The sequence below is a fragment of the Vitis riparia genome, chromosome 1, assembly GCF_004353265.1.
Source record: "Vitis riparia cultivar Riparia Gloire de Montpellier isolate 1030 chromosome 1, EGFV_Vit.rip_1.0, whole genome shotgun sequence".
NCBI lineage: Eukaryota > Viridiplantae > Streptophyta > Magnoliopsida > Vitales > Vitaceae > Vitis > Vitis riparia.
In genome coordinates, this window is record NC_048431.1 from 14,837,924 (window position 1) to 14,865,808 (window position 27,885).

Below are 27,885 nucleotides of genomic sequence, written 5' to 3' on the forward strand. Positions count from 1 at the left end.
ATGCTGGCCTTCCAAGTTTCCCTTGCAACCCATTTGCAACAAAAACATATCAAACACGATAATTGGTTCTGTAATGATCTAGAACCAATTATTGTATTTGGAATCAAGCACCTCCTTACTTGAGTTAACCTTGGGTCTGTACTTCCACATAAAGGTTGTCACAGATGTTTAATATCTTATTTCTGCTTAGGTTACTTAGGCCATTAAGTTCTATACAATTGGATAGGCATAAGCAAAGAATGTAAATTTATATGTTCTTGAAAGATGTTTCATATAGACTCAGTCCGGTGTTTTGGTAGCAATTTTATGCACATCATTTTATTTAAGGCCAGGCCTCCTTTATTAGATCATCTTTTGGTCAACAATCTTTTGGACTATGCAGCTGCTACTTGGTTTCCTTTGTGCGTGCCTGTATGTGTTACATGTTTTCATTAAGAATGTAGCAAATGATGGCTATAATTATGGATTTGTCTGCTATTACTCAAGCAAATCATGTTGATAATGGTGCTAGACATTTTAACCTTTTAATCTATAACCTTATCTATAACCTTTTAATCAATTATGTTTAGTATATTGCCAATATAATGGTGCTAGACATTTGTCCCATGTGTGATAATAGTTTACAATTTGATGATTCTACTAACTTATTTGGAATCGATGCCTTGTTACTAACCTAATTGGAATCAAGACTACTAAAAGCTTGTCTGTTTATATAGCACTTCAATTATTATTTCTTAATTTTCTCTTTCTTCATGTAGAAATCAACCCTAAATATTTCCCTTATTTGTTTCAGCAAATCAGATAATGTAATTTACAAGCTCAAAGAGATGGGAAAGATTGGGGAGAAAGATATATTGCTGATCTGCGATTACTTCAGTAAGCTTGATCGCAACAACTTTGGGAAGATAACACTACCAGATCTTTAGGAACCTTGTGACTGCAAGAATTATGAAATCTGTTTCTATTCTTTAGATGGAAGAAATGTATAGTTACATTTTTTTTCTTCTTCCATTGATACTTGTAAAGGTTTCAAGTCATATAGGAGCAATGAAAAATAGAAGCCAATGGGATATTGATTACTACTCAAAAAGTGCTATTTGATAGCTTTTAATTAATCCTTTTAAACACTTTTGAGTAGTAGTTAGTACCTTTTAACCCAATTAGCATGTTAAGGCCCCTTTCAATCAATTCTAATCAAATTGTGTAAGTTTTGGTGTTTTTGTTAGTATTTTGATCACCAAAGCATTATGAGATTGAGGAGAGTTATATGGAATCCTTGGCAAGCAATGGGAAGCTTAGAGGCATGAAGAATCAAAGCTTTGAAGCTTTGATTGCCATAAGCAAAGTCTGGAATGCAAGGGAAAGCAAAGAGAATCCAGCCATGAAGCATTCTTGATGACAGTCACTGCAGCCACTTTTGGAGTACTTCCTGATGTCCAATTTATGCATAGAATATGTCATTTGAAAGCTTAGGAAGTTAACAATCCAATGCTTCAAACCGTGTGCAATTTGGAGTTGAAAAGAGAAAGTTACAGCCTTTAGAAGCTGACTGCTCCAAGCTGAAGGAAGGCTTCAGAAAAGTGCTGCGAAATCACCATTTTGTTGCGGAATGATTTCGCAGCCTTTTTCTACAGTACCATGGATTTCCCCTGAAGCTTCATGCCGCGATGGAAGCCAAGCACCACAAGATGGAAGTCAACTTCGCAAAGGTGTTGAGTCAGCCTTTTGCTGCAAAGAAATTTCGCAGCGCTTCTTGTGTACCTGCGAAATTTCGCAGACCTCACTTTTCACCTGCGAAATGGTCCTTAGTGCTTCCCGATATTTGTAACCGACACTTGGAGATATTTTTCATTAGATTTTTGTTGCCTAAATGCCCAAATTCTCCTTGTAAGTCACCAATGATAGGGTTCCTTAGTTTTTAAGTTAGGAATTTGGCTAAAATATCAATGTAATAGTTGATTATGTAATTTTGGTTTAAAGAGAGCCCGAGGAGCCTGTTCTGAGGGTGTTGAACCTTTTGTAAAAGTTTCAAAGAAATACACGGAGCTTGAGCTCTGCTTTACCTTCTCACTTTGATTGTGTTTTTACTTATTTTACTAAGTTATGCACTCTCTGAGGAGTTTTCCCCAGAGAATGAGTAACTAAACCTTTTAGTTCCTTGGAGTTAAGGTTGCCGGGAAAGGTTCCAAGTGCAAAAATCAGAAGCTTTGTGGTTTCAGCTATGAATGAAGAGAGAGTGTGTCCCGTGAATGGTTTCTAATGTTTTTAGTTAACTTAAAACGCCTTGGAGTCACCTGGGCCAACACTCGGTAAGGCAAGTGATCTCTAACCATGGAGATGCACTAGTTTACCCCTTGCGAGCCTCTGGTAGGTGACTTGAAGGTAGGATTTTCTAGAATAGCCAACACTTGATAAGCTTTTGGACTCTAAGGAGACATCCATTAGTTATCTCTTGCGAGCTTTTGACGGGTAATCCAAGGTTAAAGATCACTTTGAATGGTAAAGGCTAGTGAGAGGCTTGAACCATTGCAAGTTGCATCAGTGAGAGAATTAAAGCTGAAATCCAATTGAGGGATGCATTTGTGCAGCACCTATTAGAGAATTGACTTCATGTTAATTCTCTAATGCGAGGAATTGAACCAACTGATCGGAGCTATGCTATTGCACGAGAAACCTCCCCTGTATACCTGAATCTCCAAGGAATGCTTTTCTTCTTAAGTAATTTTCATCACTTACCGTGTTGTTAACCTAAGCTTAACATTTTTTCAACCAAAGTTTGTGTTTTATTTCTTAGCTAATCTTGAAATGAAACAGCACCAATTCACTTTGAATTGGTATCATTTTCAACTTGAGTACCCTTCCCAGTGGAACGATCCTAGAGCCACTATGCTATAGTAGCTTTTTATTTGCTACCCTAGTTCATGGTGTTATAGGTTAAAAATTTTGTTGATTACTCCCGCCATCAAGGAGCACCAGCTGGACACAAATCAGCTGAGACACCAATTAGGCATGAATCAGATATGTCCCCCTTCTGTTATAGGTTCTCTTACAACCATTAAATTGAAAGGTTGCTATGGAGGGTTTGAGTTGTGTGATGTAGATTTGACACTGTAATAATTCAAGTAGTCAACAAGGAAAGTAAACAATCTTGGGATGATCTTACTTCTTCTCTTTATTTTGATTCAAGTTGTATGAGTGATTTGGTTAATGCGTACTTCTTCTCTTTATGCAATAATCACCAAAAATGAATGTGTCCCAATCTGCCATGAATTGAACTTTATGCAATAACTCTAAGAAAATAAATCAATAATTACACTTTTCCAGCAATATTGAAAAACAAAAGTATACTGGCTCCATCAGTATTCTTAAAAGGATCTCAATAGGCCATGACTTGAAATATCAAATAAGTGTTCACAAATGGTATATTGTTTGCCAAAAAAATAACACTCAATGAATCAATAATTACACTTTCCAAGCAATATTGAAAAACAAAAGTATACTGGTTCCATCAATATTTTTAGAAGGTTGTCTATCACTAAACAAATTATTGAACTAAAAAATTATTTATCTTCTTGCTGCCACTAAACCTTAGCCTTTCCCTTATCCTTCTTGCTTCCACTAGTGTTGTCCTTTGTACGACTTTGACTTGACTGTTGAGTACCTATATTTGATTGTTGAGTACCCTATAAAAAGCCAAAAAAGTTGAAAAAGTTTAACAAAGTAGTACTTGAAATTTACCAATAATTTTTTACTCCCTTTAGCTCCAGATGTAGATGATTGTTCTAATTGCCCTTTTTTTTTTTTTTTTTATAAGCCTTCTTGTTGGGGTTATCAGGAGCTTTACAAGTTCTTTGATTATGGCCCCACCGGAAACAATTCCCACATTTCATGGTAGTTCCTTTCTTGCTCACCCTAAATGCATTAATAGGTTCTCCTGCCTTCCTCTTTCTTACCTTCTTATGCTTGCCTACTTTCTTTGTAAATTTTGGGGGCTTGATTAGGTCATAGGGTGTTTTTGGCCATTGTTCATGGCTTGGAAGTGGGCTTATCATCCATTGGTAACAACTTAGGAATGTCTCCTTAGTGTAAGCAATGTCTACATAAGTCTCAAGTTGCTCTCCATGCTCAATTATTGCAGCAGCAGCATGAAAACATGGGATTCCACTCAATCCCCATCTCCCACAACCACAAGTCCTCTCATTCAAGTCCACCACATATCTTCCACCATAAATATACTCCACCTCATATTTGGACTCTCCATTCCAACGAGAAATGCAATGTCCAACCTCGCTTTTTATCCTCTCAAGCTTCTTATAGATTCTTGGACAAACCCTCCCTTCATACCTTCTCATATGATCTCTTTTGGTTTGCAACCTTTGCATCAACGTCACTCTTATGATCTCCATCATTGTCAACACCGGTTTATCCCTAGCCTCCAAAATCCAAGCATTGAAAGACTCTGCTATATTGTTTACTAGAGTGTCACTCTTGCTTCTTGGATTAAAAGCATGTCTGCTCCATGTTCTCACATCTAACTTCACAAGCCACTCATATGCCTTCACATCTAGCTTCTTCAACTCATCCATGTGGAAGTTAAAAGAATTCTTTGTTGTTGCCCTAGCAGCACTCCACATTGCATCTTTGAGTACCTTCCCAGGAAAATCCTTCTTGAAATTTGCATGTAAATGCCTAACACAAAATCTGTGCTCTACATTAGACATCAAATCTTTAAAGGTCTCTACTAATCCCTGCCATAAAAAATACGCAAATATACATTAGTTATTCATATTCAGGTTATAGATCATGATATTTTTTAAAAATAAATAAATAATTCACATGCACACTAATTGTTTCTTGCCTTCTGTCGGTCTGAGATAAAGACCCATCCATTCTCATCCACATGTCCAATGTCATCCAACAAGCATTGTAGCAACCAGGTCCAAGAGCTTTTATTCTCAATTTCAACGATAGCAAAAGCGATTGGGAAGATATTATCATTCCCATCCTTTCCAACAGCAACCAGCAACTGTCCACCTGTTGTCCCCTTCAAATGACAACCATCTATCCCAATAAGTGGCCTACAACCTGCTAAAAATCCCCTTTTGCAAGCATCAAGACAAATATACATTCTCTCAAACACATCATTCGTAGTTTGTATCTTCACTGTGCTACCCACATTCCACTTCCTAATAGCAGCTGCATAGTCCCAAAGTCTCTCATACTGCTTCTCCTCAGCACCATGTATCATCTTGAATGCCATTCTCTTAGCCTTATAACATTGGTCTAAAGTCACATCAACTTCATGGTCCCTAAACACTGCACCCTTCAATGCATTTGTTGTCCAAGTATGATCATTTCTAAAGAATGGCAAATATTTATTGGCTAGCCACCTTGAAGAAATCTTACTATTCTTATGATCCTTGTCACACGTATGAATGCTTTTAAAACTTTTGATTTGAAAGGCATCTCCCATTTGTGTTTGGGATGCATGTATCTTCCAACCACATTTTTTTTTTACATATAGCTGTCACTCTCCACTTATCATTGTGCTTATACTCAAAATCATGTTTTTCTTTAATACACCACTCCTTTAGTGCTTCCTTGAAGATGACATGTGATGCAATTTTTTGATCCTTCACTAACTGTACATTCTCCATGCCAATGCGCTGGTTAAACTCAGGGAACCTAGGCCTTGAATTCCCTTCATCATCAAATGACCCTTCTCCACTCCTTAACTCATCACTATCCCCATGATCTGAATCTCCTTCACCATTCCAAACTCCCTCAAGCTGCTTGCCTCCAATTGCTTTATTGATTCCATCATCCTCCATACCAAAATCTTCAATTATATCATCATCAGATTCAGAAAAATCACTCAAATTGTAATCTTCGTCATCCTCGTCATCCTCCACATCAATTGGAACATTAACAATTTCAGATTGGCCATCAGCCTCAATAGAATCATATTGGGATTGAGGGGCTTGTACATTTGGCATAGAGAGTGAATTTCCAGGGAGTGACAGTGGACTTTCATCCATGGCTACAATACAAAATTAACAAGAACATTAATAGAAGAGCTGGAAAAAACATAATTAAAAAAAAAAACAATATAGAGAATAGTGAGAAAAAAAAAAAAAAACAATTTGCTCATGCACATGTGCATGATTGCTGCTAGTTCAATTCACATAATTCAAAATATTACAACATGCTAGCTTAGTCAGTAGACCATATGGCTGGAATCATTACACTGAGACCCAATATCTTTAACACTAACCAAAAGCCATATCTTTAACAGTAAACTATATATTACATATTAATATTACTTAGCTGCACCCAGCATCTTTAGGGGGAAAAAAAAAAAAAGATGCACCTAGCAACAGTAGAAAAATGTAAAAATTAATAATATTCTTTTGAATGGATCCATATTCCAAAGTATTTAGAAACCTTAAATCAGTTGAGTTACAAAGACATTCAGCGATCAAATTCCCTCTATCCCAACTAATGAATTATCATAAAAAATAAACTTATTTGGATCAAACTAGGTAAAATCTTTAGTGACTTAATGCAAATTTTGAAACTATGTTTATGATTTTTCAGTATCAACTGCTTCGTCATTGCAAATGTTGCATAAGATGGTTGTTAAGACATTAAGACCGTAAGGCTTACTTACAAAGTGACCTTGCCTGAACATATGGAAAAACTACATTATCTTCTCATAATAAAAAAGAAAAGTGTTACACTAATTCTATAGTATAATTAGACATGGCAAGTTTGGACCAAACTGGAACACACTAAAAATACCAAGGGATTCATAAACAGGATTTTGGATGTTCATGATCAATCCTTATGTAGCTCTGCATTATTTCTTGGATGGATACAAGGCATATTTGCAAGTGACAAAATTAATGAAATTTCTCTAATTGAAGATTTAGTTATTGGCTTCTGGATCATTACAGAACCAATTATTGTGTTTGATATTTTTTTGTAGCAAATGGGTTGCAAGGGAAACTTGGAAGGCTAGCATATTTGGAAAATTGGATAACCAAGCAACCAAACCCCCTTAGCAGTAGCCATATCTCTCTCAGGCATTTAATCAAACAGCTCTATGGCATCCTCAAATGCAACAGTTGGTGAAAGGCACAGGGAGAAAGTAAAAAACCAAGAATTTCATAGAGACCCAACCTAGAAATTAAACCAAAACAAGAATTTCTACAATAAAAATTCGCACATGGAGATTAAAAAAAAAAAAAAATTTCTTAGAAGATTTAAATAGCAAGATGTAAGAAGAAGAAGAAAAAAAAAAAGACATACCCAGATTGAACAGTGCGGCGGAACCACCAAGGCGCCGCCGGGACAAGGGCGGCAAGACGGCGGAGAGAAGCTTGGCAGTGGCTATGAACGGCGTGCAGTCTCTCTCTCTCTCTCTCTCTCTGCCGGACCTGGACTGGTTCTCTTCTCTTCCGTTGGGTTTGGGATGTTTGGGTTTTTTTTTTAGTTTGTATTTAAAAGCCACGTGAGTGGCATGTGTTTATTCCGTTAGTATTTTAACGTGTGACTAACTGAAGTATTAATTTGACAGTTGTGAATAGTTTAAGGAGTAAATTGGTCAATAAAAAAGTTAAGGGAGTCTTTTGACTAGTAGTTAAAAGTTTAAGGGGTGTATGGGCATTTTCCCCTCAATTTCCTTCTATACGTATGGCTTGCTCCACCTCCGGGGATGAGGTGCTTTTTTATTTATCTAACGAACATTGGAATGATTTTTCTTCTTTTTAAATAACATTCTATTTTCTCTTTACAATAATGTTTTCCTTTTAAAATTGTTACATCCGAAATAAGGAGGGTGCTTTCGTAACTACACGCCATTTTTTTAAAATCCCTTTGTCGGATGACTCGGATAAAAAACACATTCAAGATTGTGAAATTTTAGGGGACAATTGTGTTTTGGATTTAGCCGGACTCAAAAATTAAGATTTGACCCATAAAAGTTTCATAATTGATGGGAAACATATAAAATGTGAAGAGACCAATATACTTTTCAAAACTATTTTGAGTATTTTCTATCATAATATTTGACAAATTTTTTGATTTAATTTTTTTTTAATAATTATTTTGAAAATTTATTATTTTTAGAAAACTATTTTTTTTAAAATATATTCTAAAAATATATCATTTAAAAAAAATAATTTTGACATATTTTTAGTTATTTTTTTACATATATAATTTTAAAAATATATATTTTCCAAGAAGTTTGATTTTTAAATAATAATAATAATAATTTATTTTTATTTTTTTGGAAAATGGTGTATTTTTTTTAAATTACTAAATTAAATTAAATTTTATAAAGGTTTACAAAATGAATAAATTTAAATTAATGTTTTTTACTTTTTTTTTATAATCAATAAAAATCATTTTTGGAAAGATAAAAAATATATATCATTTTTTTCAATTTTCATATCTTTTTTTAAGTATTGAGTTTAAATAGGGAACTTATATGAATTAAAGCTTAATTTTGGTGGTTCCGACTAAATTCAAAACACAATTTTCGCGCAAACCCACGGAAGAAAAACTAGGGTTTATTATGCTTACAACCTTCACTTTCTTTGGGGCCTGAAATTTCCATCTGCCAGTTTTAATTTTCCACGACAGCTGCTTTTACGGTCTAGTGATGGAGGGAAGTTGTTTGCAATTCCAAAACCCAATCCGTGATGCCATCTCTAGAATCAGATTCGCCCCACAATCTAATAACCTTCTCATCTCCTCTTGGGACTGCGTAAGGGTTTATTTCATTTATGTCTTCAGGTTTTTCCCAACTTTTCTCTCTCCTTCTTAGCTAAATGTAATAAGTCGTATGCAGAGTCTTCGATTATATGACGTGGATGGCTGGGTGCTTAGATTAGAAGCTCCCACGGACTCTGCGCTGCTTGATTGTTGTTTCCAGAATGGGTCCATAGCCTTTAGTGCTGGTTCTGATTGTTATGTTAGAAGGTTTGTCGTTTGATTTCAATTTCATGCTTGTTCTATGCATTTAAGTGACCTCATGCTTGTTCTGATTGTTATACCAAAATGAGTTACATGAAAGATTTGCTTTTTGAAGTTGTTTTAAGTTGGGTTTTACCAGTTCTAGCTTTGTAGAGCGTTTGTTTGGTGCCCTGAATTTTACCTGCTATTCTGATGAATGGTTGAATTTTTTATGCTGAAAAGTTGGTAATTTGTCTGGATATATTATTATTGGCCATGTTAGAGTTTAACGACCAAGTTCAGGATGGATTTATGTGGTTCCTCTATGTCTAAGACACTAAAATAGAAAATATTAGTAACTTCTATGTAAAACACAAAAAATCTGAGGCTTATACTAAAATGATGACTATTTTTCAAAAATTGAGCAATTAAAAAATCTTTACTACCTCAAAATTAAAAATTTTGGAAGTAATTTCTAAGGATGTACAATAAGCTTATACTTTGCTTTTTTAAATAAGAGTTTCTAATTTTTTTTTTTATACAAAAGTTATTATTACATTTTGTTTTAAAAATAAAAAAACAAGTATATCCAAATGAGACCTAAATTATTGTTCAGTTGATACTATTTTATAGGAGATATTTTGTTAGCTCTCTACTATTTTATAGACATTTATTCTATTTCAACTCTTCATGAAGATTTTTCATGAAGTAAATCCTAATTAGTTTCCATAATACTCTTAGTAACTATAAGAATCTTATATTTATTATTCTTCTAAAAAAATTAAATCAAAATAGACCCATGTGTGAATGAGGTCAACAACCTCTCCAAGTTGTATGTAACAACTTGTTATAAGTGCTAATGGTTGAGGACTGGGGCTAATTGGACATGGCTGGGCATATTAGTAGCAACTTGAGGTTAGGCAAGACTAATTCAACTAGCTCAACTACAATTCAAAAGAAGGTATCAATTAGCAAATTGGATTTGTTGGCTTGAGCAATCCTTTGGGTTCCATATTCTTCAATGGAGGAATAGTTTCCATTAGTTGCTTACCACTAGGAAGGTGAGACTCAGCTATTGTATCGGATGTTAAAGGAAGATAATGGGTTCATTATGTGGATGTATTTAATTAGGCCTTCGATGCTAGATACGAACCTACCTGTTATGTAGCAACCCAACCAAGTGTAAACAAATTGGTAAAATTTGTAAATATTAGAGTTGTTTTGAGATGATGAGTAGGGAAATTGTTCATAATTGGTGGGTTGCTTTATCAATGGCCTTGAGAAGAGCACTTGAGCTGGAGGTCTAAGCCTTTTGGCCCATTAATTTTTGAGTTGCCATTGGGACAGCCTGTCTTAACAAAGCTATGGATCAATCTCAACATGGTTCAAGTAGAAGTAAAGGCACCCTTGTCTCCCCTTCGGTTAAACTTCTGGCATTAAGTACGTCTATTCTTAAGTTTGGGTCTTGTCAAACTTTGTTCAAACTTCATGTTGTGCCCATAGAAGATGAAAGTGAAAATGATGGATATATGGCAACTAATATGCACATAAAAATGGTGAAGAAACTTTGAAAATTTCAATGCATATTATATTTAGAGTCCATGCTAAAAAATGGAGAGCATCAAGTAATTACCATTTTGATGGATTTGGGCAGGAGCTGCAGGACAGCCATAAATTTTTAAAAAAGTGGCATTGCAAACTGAAAGTGAGGTATAACAAATACCCTGAACTTCAGACCCATGAATCAACTCTTATAACTCAAATTCAAGTCACAATGTCCAAACTTGAGACAAACTTTCAACATAGTATAATTTGTTAATGGGACAGAGAAAGGGTGAAATTTAGGTAGGATTCCCCTTTTAAATGCTTCCACCAGGGTCTAAAATTTGAAGAGAACCTATAACAATTTGATCACTTTTGTAACCTAAGAGCTTGTTTAAATTTTAATACATGTGGTTAATTACTAGACACTAAAAAGTCTAGTAATCATTACAGAATTACATTGAAACAAGGCCCATAGTCAATAGTTTATGGTGGTGAGCCACTAAGTATGCATCTCAAAACTTCAAAGAAATATATCCTTGTATATTAAAAACAGAATCAAGTCAGGAATATCCTTAAACATCTATTTTTGTGTTTTTTCTCAGATGTGTCTATAAAACGTTTAAAACGTAGGAAGTCAGCTCATGGCTCAGTACAATTTATAAACTCACAGCATGCAAAGCAAAGGTGAATACTAAGTACAACTCGCAGACAAGAGGTCTTAAGCCTCATTGTGAAAATAATCTAATTGTTTTAGTGCCAGTGCATGTCATGCGTTATGTGATTAATTTAATAAGCCAACTGGAGACCAACTGCCATAGCACATGATATATCTCTCCACCTCTCTTGGCAACCACAACCCAGTGATGACCAAAGTTTTTAAAGGCGAAAGCGTAAGACGAGATGTTTTTGTGTTCGTGAGGTGAGGCGTAAGCCTCGAGGCGTTGATACGTAAGCTTTTTGAGCCTCACATTATATAATTAATTAATATTTTAAAATATATAAAATAAAATAACATAAATAAAAACATGAAAACAATTTATTAGAATCATAAAAAAAAAGCATACTAGTTCCCTACTTTCACAAAAAACCATAAGAAAGTCATAAAATAGATTCTAGATTCAACTATACTAATAGTTTCAAACTTTAACAAAAAGCCATAACTAAGTCATGAAATAGAAAATAGAGTCAACCATAATAATAGTTCTAAACTTTTACAAAAAATCCATAACTAAGTCATGAAATAACAACTAGAGTAAATTGTTTCAACTTAAATCCTCCTCTCCAAGGTCATCCTCATCCAATGTATCAATGGTAGGAAAATGTGCACTATCATGTATTCCCATTTCATGTAAATCTTCATCTTCATCAATTGGTGTCAAATTCAATTCCTTCTCTTTGCCTTTGCCTCCACTTGTACCTAACATAAAGTATTAATTAGGTGTAAATATTATAAGTTTTTTTTTATTAAATTTAATCAAATTTATGACTTCAATTTTTGAGTACTTACTTGGTACTTCATTATGTTTCCTTTTGTAGGAATGTGAAGAAACCATGTGATCTAATGATGCTTGAGTCTCTTGGGAGTTGGATGACACAACTCTAATAACATCAACACTAAATAACTCATTATCTTGAAGCCAACAAAGATCAAGGGGGAGGAGGGGATCTTCTTTCTCCGCAATCCATTCATCATCCGAATCAATCTCCTTCACCAAAATTGGATCAACATTTTGTTTCCTTTGTAGACTTCGCTCTCTCAATCTAGTGTTGTACCTTACATACACTAGAACATTCAACCTTTGATGTTCAAGTCTATTTTTTTTTTTGTATGGATCTACAAATAATAAAAGAAACAAATTTATTTGTTAAAATGAAATAAAGTTCTCTAACATTGAAATAGAAATATATGTATAAAAATTTACAAAAATAGAAGTATTACCGATTCAAATGTGCTCCAATTTCTTTCACATCCCAAAGCACTAGAAGTAAGGCTAAGGACTCGAATAGTAAACTTTTGCAACTCCGGTGTTGAACCCCCAAAACGCATCCACTAACTTGTAGGACTTCTTAATGTTCGAGAATCAATTGCAATACGACTCCCAAATTCACCCATTGCTTGATCATATGAATCCAACTGAATGTCAGCTTTTAAACGTTCTTGATAATCCAACATCCTATCCATGCATTCAAATAATCCCTTCCTCACCTCGTCAACATTAGAGAATTTATCTCCATACCGCAATTGAGGATTAAGATAATAACCTGCTGCATGTAAAGGGCGATGAAGTTGTGGAGTCCATTTTGCATCAATTTTTCTCCAAATTGGACCATATTTTCTCTCCACGCCTGACAATTAAATGAAATCTTCTCCTTACCCGAATCCATCAACTCATAAATATAACCCATGGCTGGTCTTTCCTCCGAATCAACCTCTCTCAAGACACTAACTAAAGGAACAGTGGTCTTTATGCAAAAAGCAACATGAGGCCAAAAATTTGGATCGAAAAACATTGTACTTCGAGTTTTCACACCTTCTACATTTTTAGCCCATGTGCTTGAACACCATTTTTCTGAGGAGAACATTGCTATAAGAGCTTGCTTTTGCTTATAAAGACTTTGAAGAGTAAGAAATGCAGTAGCAAACCGTGTAATTGCTGGACGAAGAAGTTCATGATTTTTTGTAAATGTTCTCATCAAGCTAAGAACCCAAGTATGCCCATATATAAACTTTACTACTTGCCTAACTCGAGAAAGTATAGTAGCATGAACATTTAACTTTCCAATATCCTCCAACATCAAATCAATGCAATGAGCAGCACAAGGAGTCCACCACAATCTTCTCATTTTTTCCATAAGCCTCATTTCAACATTCACATAATTAGAGGCATTATCAGTGATGACTTGCACAACATTCTCCTCTCTAATTTCTCAACCACCTATCTCATCAAGATAATTGAACATCAATTCCCCATTTTTTATTGTATCAGAAGCATCAATTGATTTCATAAACCAAGTGCTAGCAGGATTATTCACCAAAAAATTGATAAGACATCTACTTTTTCCATCTGTCCAACCATCTGACATAATTGAACATCCATATTGTTTCCAAGCTTTTTTGTGATCTTCCATAATGATACTTAGGTCATTCACCTCTTCTTTAAGAATCCATGTCCTCAATTCGTGCATAGATGGAGGCTTAAACCCGAACCCAAAATTTGCAACAACATCTATCATAGGAAACCAATAAGGATCATTCATAGTGTTGAATGGGAGACCTTTTGAATACATAAACCTATCAATTTTTCTATACTTCCTTCCACTTTGAATTCAAAGTACTTTGTCTAGGTTGTGAAGTGGTAAATTTATCCATGGGTCCCCTAGGAACCCCACCCACTCCCATTCCCTAATGTCCTTATTGTTTTAGACAAGACACTCTCATGCATTGAAGTTGGACCCATACCAATTTCTTGGAGCAAGTCATTTCTTTTCATTTTTTGATCCTTAAAATTGGCCAATGCCTCTTTGCATTTTAATCTAACATATTCACTTACTTTGTTGCATGGTTTCATACCATGATGAGTTCCGGCTAAGTGATGCTTTAGTCTATTCACCCCTCCCGTGCATCTTTGATTGCAAAATTTACATCTTAAATATTGCTCCCCAGAAATTTCAATAACATACTTCCACACAAAATCTTTTCTTGAATTTCTTGAATCGGAGGAACTCATTATAAAAAAACCACCAATAATAATATTCAAATTTCCATATAACAATATAATTGACTAAAAAATAATAACTAGACATAATTGAAAGGAATTTAAAAATGAAATACAAAATTTAATTAGTTTAAATTTAAAAAAACCAATATTTTTTTTAGAGGAATTTAAAAATTATACACATAAATTTTAATTGGAATTTAATAATGAAATAAAGAAAATTTAGGTGAAAATTAAAATTAAACCAGAAATAAAAAAATAAAAATTCAAAAATAATTATCTTTTATATAATTTTAATTATATTTGTTTGTTCATACTTTATTTTATGATAAACATTAAAAATAATTTTTAAAATTTTTTTCCTTTCTGAATGATTTCCTAGAAGCAAACATATTAAAAATAACTAAAAAACTTCAAAAAAAAAAAATCTTATTAACAAAAGCTTCTCATCTTCCCTAGCCAAACTGTGAATTAAAATTCGAATATTTAAAAAATAAAAATGGATGAAGGGAGAATCGGCTTACTGGCAGAGGGTTTAAATATATATACATATATATAGGATGAAGAGGCACAATAGATTTGATAAAAAAAAAATCGTTGAAAAGCCGACTAAGAGAGAGAAGCCTGTGTCGACTGCCGAGTGCCGAGAGAGACGAAGAGGGAGAAACCATGGAAGATGGAGAAATCCATGGGAGATGAAGCCGAGAGAGGGAAAGAGATGAAGAGATGAAGAAAGGGGAAAGACGAAGAAAGGGAGATCGTGAGTTTGCGACATACCTGGAGATGAACGAGAGGGATCGCCGCCGGAGAAGATGCACTGTGGTTGGTCGTCACCGCTTGAGCCTCTTGAGGTAGGGTTTTGTTGAGTTTTTCTCCCAATTTGTGTTTGCCAAAGTTTTCAATCGGGACTCGGGTTTCAGGGATTACTTAGGGTTTTTTTTTTGTAAATTTCTGTTCATGGCCACATCAGCTCCCACAAAGCGTACGTCTTCTTCTTGGAGCGTAAACAGGCGCGATCAAAGCTCGCCTCAGTCACGCCTCATTGGAAAAAGCGTACGCCTTTCAAGCGTTGCGTTTTATTTCTTACGCCTCAAGGCATTTTCGCCCTGCCTTGCCCTGAGGCGTGCTTCAAGGTGCGCCCGAGAAGCGCCTTTAAAAACTTTGGCGATGACAACTCCTGTGCCTTTAGAACATACTGGTTTAGGGATGTGGTAGTTGCATTTTGGGTACTCCATTATGCTCAAGTATGAAGAACACAACGATTTGTCTTTCCTTATTGCCATAGCACAAGAAGAAGACCAACTGCCATAGCACATGATATATATCCACCTATCTTGGCAACCTCAACCCAGGGATGGCAACTCTTGTGCCTTTAGAATATACTGGTTAAGGGACGTGGTAGTTGCATTTTGGGTACTCCTTTATGCTCAAGTATGAAGAACGCAATGATATATGTTTCTTTATTGCTTTGGGATTTTGACTTATATTAGGTTTATGTTTAATTGCCTAAACATGGATTGTATATGTCATATTTGTTCTCTATATTGCCATATCAGCTTATCAAGAGATGAGAGGTTCATAACATTAGGGCATTGAAATAAAATTTCCACCACTTGAAAACTTTGAAGGTGTTTGATAGCTGAGTAGGCGCTGAAAAGTGGGAAAAAAAATTGGGTGTTTGTAATGAAAAGATTTCACCTATTTACTGGCAAATTTTATTTCTTCAAAGTATTCACAGCACAAGTTTTGATTTTGAAATCTGATGTACAGATGCAAATTACTAGCCTTTATTAAAATCAGAATTTGAGCCTTTTATTATCAAGAGTTATTAATTTTGAAAAGAAGATTTAAATATACCATTGTATTAGTTAAATGAGTCTTTTATAGGTTGACTTGTTACTGTGTCAAGATGGTATGATGTTCAAATGGGGTTGGGCCACTATCATGTCCATGCATGATAATTAAACAGGTCAACATAGGTCAAAGGAGTTAAAAACTTAAAACATTAATTATGTCATTTTTTAGTCATTTCGATGACAGTGCTAAGAATATTCTCACTTAGATGTAAGGATATTTTTGTAAAATAAACAGTTTTTAGATTTTAAGTTTTTTTGTTTATCAAATAGTTACATTAAATTCAACACTTATTTTAATTAGTTACATTAAATTCAGCACTTATTTCAGATCATTCATTCAGCATTTAAATGCTCATTTCTATTTCATCACTAAAAATTTCAGTACTCAATTTTCAGATTTACCAAACACCTCCTTATGTTCTTTTTCAATAAAAAATAAAAGCAATATTATTGATATGGGATGTGTGAAAGAAGGATGAAAAATTCTTCCAAGATGAAAGAGACAAATGAAAGAAATGAAGAATAAAAGGACATTAAAAAAATCGATTGATCATAATTTATAAATGGTCTCATGTGGGGATATTGTCTCCCACAGAAACCAAAGAAGAGGTTTCTCTATTAGCAACATATCAACTTCCTGCTTTGCTGCTCTGAACTTCTGGACAGATTGAACCACATCACCATTCTAGACAGCATCATATCTCCAAGGTCCCCTTCTCATGAGCATCTGTATCATGCTTTTGACCATCAATTCTCTATATGTTTAATGTCAATTTCTTCTTCTTCCCTTTTATCTATTTTATCTTATTTTATTTTAATAATGTCTTTATCCAGAAAACACACCATGCTCACCCATTATTTTGTATGGCATAATATATTTGTTTGTTTGTACCTTGACCAATAGTATATATTATAATTGCTTACACCTTCATGATCATATGATCAGGTTGGTTCAGGGTATTTTTACAAGGGCTGAAATTCTTTTTACTATTGTTTTATATCATTTTTTGAACATGGAAATCAAGTTTGTCTTTGCTTCATCTGACACTTCATGGGGTGATAGATTCTTGTTTTGCACAATGCTTAATGACTCCCTTTGGTATGTTTTTTTTAGGTATGACTTACATTCAGGAATTCAAGATACAATAGGGAATCATGATGATCTGGCTACCTGTGTTGAATATTGTGATGAAACGTGTAAGCTACTAATGCTTCTTTGTTTTGAATGTTATTGGTGTCTAATTTACATTCTTAATGTCACTTTATGTTTCTCATGTTTGTCAATTAAGGTTTTGTAGTTTGCCGACGATATTAAGGGAGCAATATAGCCACTTTCTCATTTGAAGATATTTTCAGCAATAACTGAAATTACTATATATATTTTGTTCAGGATATTTTAACATTTGGGGAACTTTAGGGACTACATGTTTTCACCATTATTTATCTATGTTTTGGGGCCTTATTGAGCCTTTCATGTCTATACTGTGTAATAAATCAGCACTATATATTAAATAATTATTGATATCTAGTTGGACTTTGAGGCCATACAAGGTGACTAGGTGAGTAAGATAGGATGTTATCTTCAAAATGGAATTCATTTTAATATGCGCTCATTCTCTTGAGCACTATCAATCACACCTTTTGTCATTTGGTTATCCCAGGCTTTCTCTTGATTTTGTTCTAATTTTTATTGTTTACTTCCATGAATAAGAGATATGGTAGTAAAGAAGTAAATGGCACTTCTAGTTCAAGGATTTGATTGCTGCACAAACTTACATTTAACCTTAAAAATTTGGTGGTCATAGAATGGGGTCATTGCATTAGTAGTCTGCTGCATTGAAACTATCTGTAATAATATTTTAAAAAGAATAACCTAGTGGTACTAGTCACTCACTGTCTAATTGGCAGCAATCATTTAATATTTCTTTGTCTTCTTCTGCCTTCAAAAGTGACATCAATAACTTGTTTCATCATGTATTTCTTGCAAATTCAGTGTTCTGGATTAGATACTTTGATGCTATTATCTCTAGGCCCATATCTCCCTTTTTTTCCTCTGGAAAAGATTGTTAAATAGTTCCTTTTTCTTTCATTGGTGTAGGTCAAGTGGTTTCTGCAGGTTGGGATAACAAGATAATGTTGTGGGACACGCGTATGAAAAAGGCTCCTGGATGTGTCAAAATTCTGGGCGCTGAGGTGGAGTCCATGTCATTATCCGTATTTAATTTGCTGGTTTCTGCTGGAGCCTCAGTAAATACTTATGACTTGCGTATGTTAGAGAGACCTGCCCAGGCAGAACAATTATTAATGGGCGTTCAAATAAAATGTCTCAGATCAATTCCTAACTCTAAAGGTATTATCAATTTTGCCAAAGGATTATATCACCTAACACTGTTTCTGTTGGAAACAACGTAACGTAAGTGGATCTTTGTCATTATTCTGTTCACCTTTCAGTTGACTCATTTCCCAAAGTAAAATTCAGTATCCCATATCTGCTTCATGGTGATAATTTCAAATTCTTTTTGTTGGATTATAATTGCAATTTTTGAGCTTTTTTTCACCACTGAAAGTTGTCCTGGTCTGTAGTTCTGCACATTAATATGTGTAAAATCATCTTTGTTTAAAACCTTTTAGGGCCTTTTAAAGTGACAATTTTTTTTCTTCCATTCAGGGTTTGCAGTTGGATCTATTGATGGACGGGTGACATTGCAGATTCCTGATCCATCCAATTCAAATGGCACTGGGTCAGTGTACAGATTTTTGCACGTTCAACCTCTGAATTATGGGTTTAGAACATGATCAAATTCCACCACACCACCACACCACCCCCCTCCTACCTTTTTTTTTTTTTTTTTCATAATTCTATTTCATTATTAAAATTATAGAATAATTTCTTGTGGAGGGTTCTTGAAGAATACACCTTGAGAGTATGTGGGTCATGTTAGTATCATCAATGTACATGCGAGACTTTAAAACTGGTCTCCATGTGGGTTCTGCTTGTTTGATGTCGAAGCTAGATAACTGAGATGGAATATCTCAGCTTACATAATTTACAAAATTCAAAATTTTCTTGCTACTGCACGATGTTACACCCTAGATTTCCTATTTGACCACTTCATTTTGGATCTGAAAAGAGATCTCTTTAATGCTCTGTGTTAGAAAATATTGTGCCTGAATTTTTATGATCTGCTGCACTTGGTGTCCATTACTCTTTTAAACTAATTAAGTGTACTTTGCAATCAACCTTACTAGATTAGATTTGATCAGATTCAGGTTACTAATGGTTGAATCGATTCTATTAAGTTCAATTCCAATCACCCTAGTGTGATGCTGCTGTGCTGTGATTAGCTTGAGTAGCAGAGATGTGTGTGATTGTGATATCAAGTTAAAACAATCACACAATGACACCACACGCTTTCTGTAGAAATATCTACAGAGGTGAAAACCATGAGCCTACTCAATGCTATGAGCAATCCACGATTAAAAGAAAGATAGCAAGACTATTAGTCTTACTAATGTAATCTTTTTAGATCAAATCCAAATCATACTTGGTTGTACCCTCTTCTTAAGCATCTTCACTTCCAAACATGTCCTCCAAACAAGGTGTCCAACTCCTGATGCCTCCACTAATATCTGCTGAACTTATGAAGGCACTTTGGGATCAGACCAAGACACTCAACTGCAGTTGAGGTTTTTCACAACCTCCTAAGTGCACCTTTGAATCTGGTTGCACTGCTGCAATCACTTGAATTCAAACACTCAAATAGCAGCATCTCTGTTTCAATTAATCGTCAGCTTAATTAATCAGACTGATTATCTGATATAGTCCTTCAATCTTAGCACCAAAGTCTTCGATAAACTGAACTCCCATTCTGAGAGGAAAAGGGTCAGCAATCTGATCTCTGCAGCACTCTTCCAAATCTTTGCAACTTTCAATCTTTGAATCTTAGCTCTTCTTCAATGATTTCCAATGAACATTTTCAATCCTCTATTGTCAGTCATCATGATGAGAACAAATCCCATTCCAGAACTGATAAGAAGAAGAAGAAGGAGAAGAAGAAGAAGAAGAAGAAGAAGATGTAGAATATCAAAGCAGTAAAGTCTTAGGTCATTCTCGTGAATGCATAATCTTCAAATTTCAAAAGAACTAAGATGTTCTTCTCTTCAATTCTGATTCAGTAGCTTCAAGTCTTTAGACCTTTCAATGTTTTATGAAGAATTCTTCAAGATGATAATGCACTCTGCGAAATCTCCATGAGTAGAAATGCATCTCCCTCTGAATTTTTCCCTCTAAAATTTTCTCATAGAAATTCCAAAATTGATATACAGATGAGAACTTAATTGATTCTCATCTCCAATGAGTATTTATAGACTCTTGAAGGTTGGTTGATGCATGCATGCTGAATGTGCTATAAACAAAGCTTCTAGTTCCCAAGTGCAAGGACACCTTATTTGCAGTCTACCCAGTGAATAATGGGTGTTGGACCCAAGGGAAAGTGAGCAGTTTGTGACTTCCAGTGAACAGGGATGATAGTAGCAGTGAGTGCTTATGTTTATGGTTTTAGCCTTGACTTTCAAACAACCAAGAGGTCTGAAACTGTGTTGGTTGTTCGAAGTATTGAGGAATCGAGTGGTCAAGGTGGGGGTCTATTGTATGCCCCTTTTGCCTAGGTGTGTTGTGAGGTATCACCACAATGTGCAACCTAACCATGTTTGCTCAACATTGTGCATCGGGCTTTATTGATTCACTGAATTATACCCAAGACTTTACTAGCTAAAGCTCAAACATTAGCCCCCAAAGCTTAAGTCATTATAAGAAGCCATGAGAGTTTTGAAAGCAACAATAAGGGTGCTTTGCTGGTCATTATTACTCAGTGGGGTTGGTGAAGGTAAGGGGATAAGTCAAATAAGGAAATGCAACTTTGGGGTCCCCTAATTGTTGGAAACAACTTAAGTAGAGTGATCCATAGCTCTCCCATCCTTGACTTGCAAAATTTAGCTAACTCCTGGTGGCAAAATCAGGTACTAAAACTAAGAAAAAAATAAGATAATAAAAAAACACTTAACTGTTAATTTGAAAAATGGAAGAGAGAATTGGAAAAAGTACTATATATTGAATGAATCAAAAGTTTTATACATTGAAGATCAAAACAACCTTCTCAATGAGGTTTACACTTTTGTCTATTCTACTCTCCCTTTCCATTTCTCATGTTATCGTCTTCTCGTTCTCCCCCCTCAACATACATTCTTGTTGCTTCAACTTTTTATTGATTGAATCACTCCAAAAGGAACTAGTGAGGTGATGGTCTATGACATGTATCATGGGACTCCTAATGTGATGTCCACTTGAGGTTGTACAAATGGTGTGGGCAATGTGGCCTTTTCACATGCCAATTGAAGTACGAAAGTTGCTTAGGTGTCATTTCCTCTACAATAGGCATGAGAGATCATTAAGGGACTTAGGCCATCTACATTGGATAGGAGATGCTTACGCTAGGTTAGGTGAGCGTGAGTGAGCCAAGCATAGTGGTTGCACAACATGTGTTATTATGGTCACAAGCTAGCAAAGTAGTTACGTTGGATATGCTTGGGCTTGCCAGCTAGTGTAATTAGCACTTATGCCTAGTGAAATGATTGCTCTTGGCTCGCTAGAAGGTATAATCCTTAGTGTATTGTCTGAACAAGGGATGGAAGTGAGTGCTTGGGTCTTTGCTTCATGTGTGTCTTTGTGATTATGCCCAATGAAGCATGGTCTCCTCAACGAATTCAAGTGTGCTACCTTTGACAAGCTTTCCAAGGCTAGTTAAGGCCTTGCAGAGCATACTCAACAGGTGCTTTAGTCCTTGCTAATTTTCCTGCCTAACCTTGCACATCTTCAGGAAAAAGGTCAGAGCAACAACATTAAGCACTTTAGAATAAAACATGGTAGGGGAGAGTATATACACAATGCAAAGGGACTTGAAAGATACGATCAAAATGGTGCTTTGGTGCATTACTTGGCATAATCAGTTGAGAGCCTGGACATTTTGCAGCGCCTTATTGGTCTTTGAGAAACTCAAAACTCCTATTCAAAGGTGATTAGATGCCCCTAACTGCACATCCCATGCAAACAAACATTAAACAAGCAATATAGGTAAGGTGCATGCCCATGTGCCTAGCACCTTGCAGAAACCCAAAAACTTGTGTGCAGCAGCCATGTGCCGTCATCTGATACATTACATTCATTGAGCACATGGCTAAGGCAGTGCCTCAAGACAGATTTACCTCACCATGGTGCATCCATGTGCATAGCCCCCTTCTATTGGCGGAATCTTCATACATTTATTGTATTTTGCCCTTATAACTGTTGGTATTCTTCCACCAAATTTTGCACATCTTTTATGATTTTAATCAACTCTTGACATGGTCGTCTCATGATATCTCATAATGCACTTCAATGCAAGCTTCCAACTTAATTCAGGCTGGACCAACCTTGAATCTCAATGTATCAAGGACTCCAAGTGCATTTTCATGGATTTCAAATTGGCTCTAACGCAAAAGCTGAACATCCACTAAAGCTTACAATATAGATGTCATGAAGTTGCCAACACAACTAGACATTTTCACTCCATTTAGCTGCCAAGGAGTTGTACGGCAAAAAGTTGTAATCTGACTGCTGCTAATCCAACCCCAGCATCTTAGAAGATCTAATTTCATTTTCCTTTTTCTTGTGTCTTTGTAGCAGCCAAATGAACCATAGCTCTAAGAATTATCAAAAATTTTCTTACAACTGCATCACTTGTTCCAATATGCTATACTGAAGGTTTTCAACTTGATCGCTATTGTATGCATCTGCTCTCACATTTGCTGACTTCATAATTCAAGTCTGCTGCTGTGGTAGCTATTTTTTTTTATTCTTTTTATTTTGTTTATTTTTTTATTTAATGGTCTTTTGAACTTGGAGCATAGTTTCGGTATCGAATATTCTGATATAAGGCTGCTGTGGCTCCCCATCTTATTAGTTTCATGATTTATTGCAGATATAGTTTTCGCTGTCATCCGAAGTCAAAGAAGGGAAGAGATCATCTTGTAGCCGTGAATGATATTGTATTCAACCCAATGTATGTGTATTTTTATTAGCAGTTCAATACTGTATATTGGAGAAACGTATGTTAATAATGTTTTTTCTATAGCATCTGTAGTGCTTTTGTCACATGCGATGATGAGGGCTATGTTTGTTCATGGGATGCTCAAAGTAGGAGAAGACTATTTGAGGTATTTGTCTGATCCTAGTAGGACTTTGTACATTCTGATACTTCCAGTGGATAGTGTGTGATGCCTCAATCTATTAAAACATTGTTAATGTAATTGCTTGTATATTTAAATCGCTATGCATAGTAATCTCATGAATGCTACCCTCTAGGAGATACACACCAGAAAATAAGCTTTAAAGATCACTATTATACATGGTTGAGTAAATTATAGTCAAGATTGTAGAATTTAATGCAATATATATAGTGCCCACTCAAATGCCCTTTTAATTTGCTTATGTGGCAATGCTGTAAAAGATATCAAATCATTATTATGCATAGTTGGGTAAATTATAGTCAAGCTTGTAGAATTTAATGTAATGTATAGTGCCCTCTCAAATGCCCTTTTAATTTGCTTATGTGGCAATGCTGTAAAAGATATCAAATCTACAAAATGGTTATTTTAATAATTGTTAGGTGGCAAAGGGGTTGGGGTTGGATCAGGATTATAGTGGGGATGGCAGCTTCCAGGTTTGATTCCATGTACTAAAAAGAAGTATTTGTTATGACATATTTGTGAGAAAACCTGATTTCACATACTAGGCGATTGCATGTAATTGTAAATATTGATAAACCTAGATTATGCTATTTTAGTGGTCAATGTATACCTAGAGGGCACTAGTTTGGTGTTTCCTCTTCCCGTTTAATATTATTCTCTTTATCTATAAAAAAAAAAAAAAATTTTTAGGGATTCAAATTAGGATTGAATCAATCCCTGAATTATAGGGATTTAATATTCTAGATAGGGTAGAATCTGCTCTTATTTTCTAGTCTAGAATCGTGTACCTATAAACTACTAAATGACCGTATATTGCCTAGGGTTGTAACACTAGGGAAAAAAAAGAAACATTTTGATTTCTTCACATGGTATTAGAGCAGTAGGCTCATTGGGAACCCTTTTTTTTCTGGCCTTGTGTCTTGTCTATCAAGCTTCTTTCTCCACCTTCTCTGTCGATCCTAGTGTGCTAAGTGAATGAAGTGGGCCAAGTGTGCTTAGGTGAACTTAAGTGGGTCAAGGTGAACCTAAGTGAACCTAGATGAGCCTAAGGTAGTGGGCTTAATGTGGTGCCTAATGAGCCAAGAGGGCCTAAGTGAGCCTAAGGTGGTGCCTAATGGGCCAAGTGTACCTAAGTGGGCTTAGGGTGTTTAGGATAGTGCCTAAGTGACTTTAAGTGATCAAGACATTGTCTAAGTGACCTAAACATGCCTAAGTGTGCTATCCTAAAAGTGCACCTAAAAGCTATCCTAAAAAGGAAGGAAAAGCCTAAGAGTCACAATGAGGTTAGATAAATCCCTCAACCAAAGTCTCCAAGGTGGCTAAAAAACGGTAAGTAGTATGAGTAGCAATGGGCCACCAAGGAACTACTGTGGAGCACTGGAAGTGAACTTAAAGACATGTGCTAAAGGGACAAAATGGAGGGTCTATAGGTCCACATTTGGTTATTGCACATTCCTTGGAGGGAATTTTGTAACATGGAGAAGTAAGAAACATAATGTAGTTGCTCGATCAAGTGTAGAGGCTGAATTTAGAGCAATGACACCAGGTGTGAGCTTTATGGCTTAAAATAATTCTGGAAGATCCGAAGATTAAGTAGGAAAGACCTATAAGACTTTATTGTGACAACAAATCAATGATCGATATTGCCCATAATCTAGTAAAACCTGACCGTACCAAGCACATTGAAGTTGATACACTTTATAAAAGAAAAACTGGATAGTGGATTGATTTGCATTCCTTTTATATCCACTAGAGGACAACTTGCAGATGTGCTAACCAAAGGTTTAAACAGTGTTGTTTTTCAAACTATCATGGACAACATCCACTCACCATCTTGAGGGGGAGTGTGAGACAACCTGATTTCACATAATAGGAGATTGCAAGTAATTGTAAATAATGTTAAACCTATGTCAAGCTATTTTAATGGAGAAGTTATTCTAATTTTTAAGGATTCAAATTAAGATAGAATCAATCCCTGAATTATAGGGATTTAATATGCTAGACAAGGGAGAATTTGCTCCTATTTTAGCCTAGAATTGTGCACCTGTGTGTATATGTATATACATACATACATAAGCATATATATATCTATATGTACATATGCATATAATTTGCCTTGTCTTGTTAACTTTCTGCTTACTAATATTTCTCTTGTATTACTCGTCTTCTCTTACTTTTCAGTTGCCCAAAAACCCTAATAGTGTGGTGTCCTCATCATATAACCACAGTGGACAATTGTTAGCTGTTGCATCAAGCTGCACATACCAAGAAGGGAATGAAAAGTTAGTAATTATTTTTTCATCAACTACATTTCTTTTTTGGTCCATTAACTTCATTTCTCCCTATGTGACACTTAGTATTGCAACTTACGCAATGTTTTGAATGATTGTCATGAAAATCATGTACTCATAATAATAGAATTTCAAGTTTGTGCTTATTAGTTTGTGATGTCATGACATCATGAATAATCATGTTTTGCAAACACTCTGACTGAAGAGAATATAACCCTACTGAATACTAAGGGTTTCAGTTATAACGAAATAGAAGTGAAGAATACTTTTTTTTTTGGATAAGAAAGTGTACTTGAAGTCAAACAAGGATCACATCTTCCACTTTTAACTTTGCCAATTGCTTGTGTTTGGATATTGATGTCTTATGTTTCTGTTATTTGTGGATGTAGTGTCAACATGCATGATCAAAATATCCCCATATAAGTTAGTTTTATTATATCCATTCCGAAACCTTTTCCCAACTATGTAGTGCTCCGCAACATGAGTCCTCCACTAGCCCTTGAGGCCTAGCTTAGGTGGCTAGGATTTGGTGGGGATCAGGAACTTCCTGGTTCAGTTCCATGTACCAAAAAAGAAAAAAGAATTATAAATCCTGCTTCCCTATTTCATAATTCCTGAACATCATAAGTTCAAGCAGTTTACTAATTCATGGGGCTTCCTTTTGTCCTTAGCATTACTATTATTTCATCAGCGACTTGTTTCCCAAATCGGCTTATTTCTAATCAAGCACACATACATGTGTGAGCGTGTTGCACAGACATACACAGCTTGCACAAAGGCACACAATACACACATACACCTTTTTTATTCATCCCTCAACTTTCTCATCCTATTGTGTAATCCCTTGGTGGTCCACTCTTCTGCTCCATAAAGCTGTGCAAGTTTCTTGGTCAGATGATTCAATTTGGAACTCTATTCAGATACTGTGAGCATAATCCATAATGAATACATAAATTTAATATTTCTAACTCCTCTACCATGTGAATTGAAGCTATTGGGTTAAACTAAAGTCAGCAATTTGTATGTGACAGAGAAGAGTCTCCTCGAATACTCGTACATGGATGACAACAATGGATCGGTTTCTTCTGGAACTTTCAGGTAAGAAATGACTGCAATGATATGGTTAGCAATGAAGATGATCGCTTAAATCTGTATATGATGGGATATAATTTTTATTCTATCAATTGCTTGGTTTGCAAAATGCAAATACAAGATGGTAGGCTGCTGGATTCCAACTCCCTGATCCTGCAATCTTGATGGTTTGAATCAGCTTGATGCAAGGAATGTAGTGTTTGGTTGTAATTCGTGGTACCACAATACAAAAATTAAATTAACATTGATTTATGACATTATCAAATTGATTATGTAAGTCCACACATAAAAAATCCAACAGGGTCCACCCACTCAACCTTGGCCTCCAAATCTGATGACCCCTTCATCGCCTTCAAGGACCCATCTTGTGTCATGGATCCCAAAGAAGAGAATGCTGCAAAAAGGTGTTGGTTTGCCTCCGCCAAGAGGGTTTTGTCCGTGATTGCTACCCAGGAATCCTCCAAGGGCACTGCAGAGTCAAAGTGAACACCCTCACAGCTCCTCTCAATCATTTCTGATGCCACAGGAAAAAGCTCCAAGGCCGCGACAGTCCCCCGCCCCTTCCATCCCTTCTCTCAGTTGCCACAGCGTTGCTGCCCCCTTGAGACGACTCTCAATCCTCAATAATAGGGAAAAATCCCCCCGATCCCACCAGAACCAAGCAAAGGCTTCTCTCCCTTGAATCCACTCCCTTTTGGCAACTTAAGAAGAGTCTAAAAGAGGCCCCTCCTTCGTCGACAGACTCCACATGGGCCAGGTCCACAGCTTCTGCGACTTGGGCCTCCTCCCCCACCCCTTGGCAGCCCAAAGGATGTGGCCCAAAAGCCCAGCCAGTTAAACCCTTGCGGACCTCTAATTCATCCAAACATCTCCCATCTGTAACAGGCTCAAGCTGGTCATACTCAAGAACCACATTGTATCATTACTCTATATCATGGATGCAGGCATATGGTGTCAACAGGAACTACCTTAAGCATAGATCAGCAGAGTCATGCGCCTGTTCTATTGAATTTTGGATGCCAGCTCAGACAACCCCTTAATTCTCAAAGAAGCTCTTGCCTCCAAATGTGAAATGAAAATTTCTAGGCAAAAAATAATTACAACATTTACAATCATGTTCTGCTTCCATTGTTTCTGGATTCC

The 27,885-nt window shown here is 35.7% G+C and overlaps 2 protein-coding genes across 4 annotated transcripts; one reads left to right on the top strand and one right to left on the bottom strand.

The window, feature by feature from the left end:
* Nucleotides 1–3,581: 3,581 nt before the first annotated feature.
* LOC117920444 lies at nucleotides 3,582–6,038 on the bottom strand. Its single transcript, XM_034837983.1, has 4 exons — nucleotides 5,649–6,038; nucleotides 4,859–5,323; nucleotides 3,954–4,748; nucleotides 3,582–3,683 (listed from the first exon to the last, which is right to left on the bottom strand). Exons 1-4 carry the CDS (start codon nucleotides 6,036–6,038, stop codon nucleotides 3,582–3,584), a joined length of 1,752 nt encoding a protein of 583 aa, XP_034693874.1.
* A 2,492-nt stretch (nucleotides 6,039–8,530) lies between these two features.
* LOC117919192 (mitotic checkpoint protein BUB3.3) lies at nucleotides 8,531–27,014 on the top strand. 3 transcript variants are annotated; one of them, XM_034836325.1, is made up of 9 exons: nucleotides 8,531–8,770; nucleotides 8,855–8,985; nucleotides 17,190–17,272; nucleotides 18,174–18,425; nucleotides 18,744–18,816; nucleotides 23,092–23,172; nucleotides 23,254–23,326; nucleotides 25,541–25,641; nucleotides 26,682–27,014. In XM_034836325.1, the coding sequence occupies exons 1-9, from the start codon at nucleotides 8,666–8,668 to the stop codon at nucleotides 26,713–26,715; spliced, it is 933 nt and encodes a 310-aa protein (XP_034692216.1). In that variant the 5' UTR covers nucleotides 8,531–8,665; the 3' UTR covers nucleotides 26,716–27,014. The 3 variants fall into 3 exon arrangements, with proteins under 3 accessions (XP_034692216.1, XP_034692207.1, XP_034692224.1); XM_034836316.1 differs by having other exon boundaries at nucleotides 8,532–8,770; nucleotides 23,245–23,326; XM_034836333.1 differs by lacking the exons at nucleotides 8,531–8,770; nucleotides 8,855–8,985 and adding an exon at nucleotides 14,622–15,070 and having other exon boundaries at nucleotides 23,245–23,326.
* Nucleotides 27,015–27,885: the final 871 nt, after the last annotated feature.

Excerpts from the sequence above, each read along its gene's own strand:
- LOC117920444 (XM_034837983.1), bottom strand. The coding sequence starts at position 6,038 with ATGGATGAAAGTCCACTGTCACTCCCTGGAAATTCACTCTCTATGCCA. Across the intron at positions 5,324-5,648 it reads AGCGCATTGGCATGGAGAAT|GGTGCAGTGTTTAGGGACCA; the intron begins GTACAGTTAGTG and ends AATGCATTGAAG. Across the intron at positions 4,749-4,858 it reads TTATCTCAGACCGACAGAAG|GGATTAGTAGAGACCTTTAA; the intron begins GCAAGAAACAAT and ends TTTTTATGGCAG.
- LOC117919192 (XM_034836316.1), top strand. The coding sequence starts at position 8,666 with ATGGAGGGAAGTTGTTTGCAATTCCAAAACCCAATCCGTGATGCCATC. Across the intron at positions 23,173-23,244 it reads GATATTGTATTCAACCCAAT|CATCTGTAGTGCTTTTGTCA; the intron begins GTATGTGTATTT and ends TTTTTTCTATAG. Across the intron at positions 23,327-25,540 it reads GTAGGAGAAGACTATTTGAG|TTGCCCAAAAACCCTAATAG; the intron begins GTATTTGTCTGA and ends CTTACTTTTCAG.